General features: G+C 39.9%; 1 protein-coding gene across 3 annotated transcripts in view; it reads right to left on the reverse strand.

Moving 5' to 3' along the window:
- Positions 1–5,000, reverse strand: part of LOC137998610 (puratrophin-1-like) — a 52,756-nt gene that overhangs the window by 5,569 nt on the left and 42,187 nt on the right. For all 3 annotated transcript variants that reach the window (XM_068844626.1, XM_068844628.1, XM_068844629.1), the window contains 10 exons: positions 4,925–4,977; positions 4,535–4,610; positions 4,346–4,449; positions 2,852–2,921; positions 2,480–2,569; positions 2,035–2,127; positions 1,903–1,953; positions 847–924; positions 322–492; positions 1–6 (listed from right to left, as the gene is read on the reverse strand). The exon at positions 1–6 is cut by the window's left edge and continues 93 nt beyond it. In XM_068844626.1, the coding sequence (XP_068700727.1) occupies positions 1–6; positions 322–492; positions 847–924; positions 1,903–1,953; positions 2,035–2,127; positions 2,480–2,569; positions 2,852–2,921; positions 4,346–4,449; positions 4,535–4,610; positions 4,925–4,977 (792 nt within the window). The remainder of the gene's footprint in view (positions 7–321; positions 493–846; positions 925–1,902; positions 1,954–2,034; positions 2,128–2,479; positions 2,570–2,851; positions 2,922–4,345; positions 4,450–4,534; positions 4,611–4,924; positions 4,978–5,000) is intronic.

The following is a 5,000-nucleotide window of genomic DNA, read 5'->3' on the forward strand; positions in this document are numbered from 1 at the left end:
AGAGGTCTGAAAAGAAAAGAAAAAAACGATTATGATCGTAATACGACTAAATACTTGACTACTTCCGGAACTATGTCCGTTTCACGGGAGCCCATCTCAAGCTCAGCCCGCCGAGCATTTCATGTGGAAAGGCGTATGGAGTGGCCGCGCAAAATAAGGGAACAAGAGCACGCCCCCAGGCTGACAAGAGTGAGGGTAATGGTTAGGAGAAACAGGAGAGCGCAGAGTCGCCGGTTGATTCTTCTACCAAGCAAGCTTATCAAAGTGGTGACTCCGACAAGATTGGTCAACATACTACAACATCAATTGGAATACCATTACCTTAAGCGAATTCTTGTAGTAAAACAGATCCACAACTCCAGGCTGTTTCTTGACCTTACTGAATATCACCAAGTCATCCAACAGGAACACTCGTCGATGACTCTTCTTTTTTCCATTCCATACAATGAAACTATCCTGACGCAACAGCCGTCCTTGATCCTTCACATTCATCTGCCAAAGGCACATTTACAGAAATCAAAACTATGCTACAAAATACCCAGATGTCATTATGAATGTGAACGTTACAGTTACAGTCAGATGGGACGAACGAGTCAAGATTCATTTACGGACGTCCTTCATCACTTTGTTATGACACCATTTTCTCACACAGTCCGGTGGTACATCTTACGATCGTTTGACTAAAATGCAAGAGGTAACAAGGGAGAAGGAGACTGATGATTACGAGAGACAACGCACGTAACGCACATAAATCATGCAGTTCTTTAATGAATATGAATATAACAAGACTTGCCGCACTTCTCGATTTTTGGGACAATTACGGCGTGAGAACAACGCTATACTCACATCACAGCCTCTAAGCGAGTCCATGGCCAACAGATCATTTCCATGCCTTAGCTGGTACTTCACCATTTCCTCCGCAGCCTGTAAATAGAAACAGCAACGCTACGTGTTACTTTTTAGGCGAATCTTTGTTTGCAGTTTTGGCATCATTAGCAGTATAAGCCCATCGTTTTTTAATCCATCAGCCAAAATATTTCACTGCTTGCAGAGTTCTCTTTTCTTTTTGCGTTTACTGGGCTGACGAGTACGGGAAAAGAGAGCTCTGCCATGGGTCGAAACTCACTGTGTTGGGCATGCGTGGAGGTCACTTAGTGACCGAATCCACACGTGATACTTCATGTTGTTTGGGCTCACTTAATAACAGCTGGCTCAAGTCACAGTCAGCAAACATATGGGTCATGTGGTGCCATGTAAGGGGTTGTGGACGGCGGTTGGATCAAAGTGTGCTACGAGTCAAGGCAGAGGTCTCTTTTCCCGTACTCGTCAGCCCTGCGAACGCAAAAAGGAAAAGAGACACCTGCCAGCAGGGAACCAAAAATTGAAAGTAAAATGCTTAATGAGATATCTCTGAAACTTTGAGCGCAATTTACCAGATAATCTCTGAGTAATGACGCGATGAAAATTCTAAATTTTACAAAGAATGTACGGGCTCAGAGCTCTTCTGCCACCCAAGAATTTATCGGTTTTTGATGGCTAATAAATCGCACGTTATCAAAGCCAAAAGGCTTGAAACTGGAAATTTAATTAAGTCTAACACGTTCTTTTGCCCTTTGAAGTCAATTCGTGTATAGCATGATGCCTCCTGTCAGCAAACTCGTATGTTTATGAGACAAAATGAAAATAGCGACGTCAGCAAAGATTCGCCCATTGATAAAGACGCACACAAAACCGAGAGTAGTTTCCTGATCACCAGGCCATTCTCCACAAGTGAGACGCTATCGCCTTATTGTCAACTGAGGAATGCCATCGACATTTCCCTACCTTTGGGCTTCTTGGTTGGTTGAATTTAAAAAACCTAACGTAACATCACAAGGAAAGTCGAGCAAGAAAAAATGTTACCTTCAGTTCAGCGATTTTTGGATGTCCTGTGTCCAGTGCCTTAATCATGTCCTGAAATTCAAGCACAGACTCCACTTTTTAATCAAGATACTTTGACGACACGAGGGTTGTCAGTCATGTAAAGGACCTTACCCGCAGAAGCAAACTGTATTTCCCCATTCTCTGAACAGGTTTAATGAGGTAACTTCCCAGATCAAGCTTGTCTCCGAGTTCTGTTTGGCGAGCCTGAAAAACGCACAAAGCCATTCCTCATTATTACAGACGAAACGTTTCGCCAAGGTCTATTTTGGCGCCATAGCTCTTTAGTATCTTTACAACGAAGAAGTTTACATTTTGGGAACATAAAAAAACCAACATTTTTGAGCCAAGTGAATCCGTTTTAAGACTGTCGAGGGGTTTGATTCTTTGCAGCACAATACTCTGAATCGAGTAAATGTGAGTGCGACTAATCACATGTAAACGTTATTCTGAAATCTGAATAAACTCTTATTGCGTGAGTTAGCAAAAGGTATGATTTTAGATTCAATTGCTCACTTGAAGAATAGGGTGTGCTGAGAAGCGGAAATCAGTTCCTTACCCTAAAGAAGACATTTCCATGATCGGATAGTAACTGGTCTGACCGCGGCTTGTTCTTATTGTACAAAGCATAAAGATAGAACTGGCGCTCCTGTCACAAAACAAAACATCAATTCAGGGAAACAACCAACTTCGCGGAAAAAAATATTGCGTTTTTTTTCCTGATTTATGGAAAGAAAAAAGTGAAACACAGCTCTGTAACAAAAAACGACAAAAAACCAACAAACTCCAACACCTGTTCGGCCACAACGCTTTGTTACTTAATTCTCTTTACGAGTGATACAAGACAACGGTTACCATTGAGTAAATGTCACATTAGCAAATCAGGATGAATTAAGAGCAAGATAAACCTTGCTTAGTACAGACGACGTACCCATTTCAGAAAACAGCTACCAATGTCAAGAAATCTGTCCATGCACGCTTCAAGTTCTTGCAAAAAATATCTAAGAACAAAGACGGGGTAACAGCGATGTTTAGAAATAATTTTGGCTCATAATAATCACTTAAGTAAGGCCTCAAAGCATACCACGCTGATGAGAAAGGGGAGGTGACAAATTTAATAAAATCACATCAAATCCAGTAAAACAGATGAAATCAACTGTTGTTTTTTGGTGAGATGGGTCAACCAGAGTACCCGGAAAAAAACCTCTCGAAGCAGAAGTAGAGAACCAAAAAACAACCCACATAAGGCCTTGGATCCGGGAACTGGACCCGAGGCACGTTGGTGGGAGGAAAATCCACGCACGAGACCTATCCCCATGACAACCACGTTTCGCAAAAATATTCTGTTACACAAATGATTGAAAGTTGACGCCGCGGAATTCAGCATTGAAGGAAAGGAAAAAAACACAAAGAAGGCCAAATACACGAGAATACATGACGGTATTTGCTCTTACTAGGAGATTTATAAATTATGCAACAGGGAAAGAAAAGAATGCAACGACAAATGTTGAGCCTTTATCAGTAGCAGTATTTTAAAAAACTACGCTCAAGACACACATTTAAATAATTTATATGTGTGTCTTGTAGTATGTTAGTTGCCTGAATAGTAAGTAGTAGTTTTTGTTTATCTTCTTATTGTATAGAGACATACATCTTATTCAATGGTTTAACATATAATACGCGCGGATATTTTGCGAGTTGCGTGAGTATTGAGTATTATATGTTAAACCATCGAATAAGAGATTTATTATTCCACTACAAAAAGGTGTTATTTTGATTCAATTTTATCTGGTAAGAGAGCTTCTAAAAAAAAAAGCATCATCTATCCTTCAGGGCGCTTGCGAACGATGTAAACAGCACAGAAAGCAGCCAAACGTTCTTTATTTGATTGTATAAACGAAATGACGAGAGACAAGCGATGACAAGCTAAATTCTCCGGCTTTATATCGCGTTGAAAACAATTTCTTTGATTGAAAAACTGCCGTTCCGTCCGTATTTGCTCTGTTCTAAACCGGTCAAACCGGGACACTACAGTGTATTACCCGGCCTCTCATATTTTGCGCGTTCTCTTGACCAAATATGGTAAAAAGGCGTAATAGTGGAATAATCGAATTTAATATTCACTTGTGGTAGTATTTTTTGGCAAAAATTCTGTTGGTCGGCAGTAAAGTATTACTAATTTAATTTACAAATCAATTTCTGGATTATAGCGCTATACCAATGTTAATAGACCACTTTCGATATATTAAAATTCAGTCCTAAACAAAAGGCATCATCTCGAGGCTCTGGGGAATAAACTCATACAAATCCTTATATTTATTCCCCAGAGCCTCGAGATGATGTATTTTGTTTAGGACTGAATTTTAATATATCGAAATGGGTCTATTTAAACACATCTGCAATCAACAGTCGCCACGACTCTTACCGTTTATGAAAATCGTGAATTCGTTCAATATTCCCAAACAGAATATTCTTCTTGCCTTTGAGGGAGGGGAGTAACTTAGGATTGTCCATCTCCACCAAGTAGTTCTGAAATAATAACAAGAAATAAGGAATTATAGACAAGACAAAAAGGAACAAACTAGGATCAAGAAAGGAAAAACATTGTACTTACATCCATAATATATTGCAGTGACTTGACGTATTCCCTTTCAGTATCAACCATTTCTTGGAATATGTACATTAATTTCCTAGAAGAAAAACAAGTTGGGCTAAGCCATTGTCTACTCACTGCTATTTTTCAGTGGTTGCGTTTTCAAGCGCAATCGTTTTAAACTCCTTCCGCAAAAGCCTTTTCGTATCGTTTTGCCTATCAATGATCGAAAACGTGAAAGTAACTCCCTGAGGGGGGGCTACTATAAAATAAGATGAGCAAACACATAAAATGTACGAAACCGAAAAACCACATTTTGAAGGACGGGCAGTGAAATAAAAGTAATAAGGCCGTGCAAATGTTTCAAATGTTCCCGCAACAGAGAAAGGAGAAATAGGTGAAGTGACTCACTCTTCTACTCGAGGGTTTAGGATTGGAACTTCCTCAATAACTGGTATCTCGGTCTGCAAGAGAAAGTAGGTAGATA

The sequence above is a fragment of the Montipora foliosa genome, chromosome 1 (genome assembly GCF_036669935.1).
Source record: "Montipora foliosa isolate CH-2021 chromosome 1, ASM3666993v2, whole genome shotgun sequence".
NCBI lineage: Eukaryota > Metazoa > Cnidaria > Anthozoa > Scleractinia > Acroporidae > Montipora > Montipora foliosa.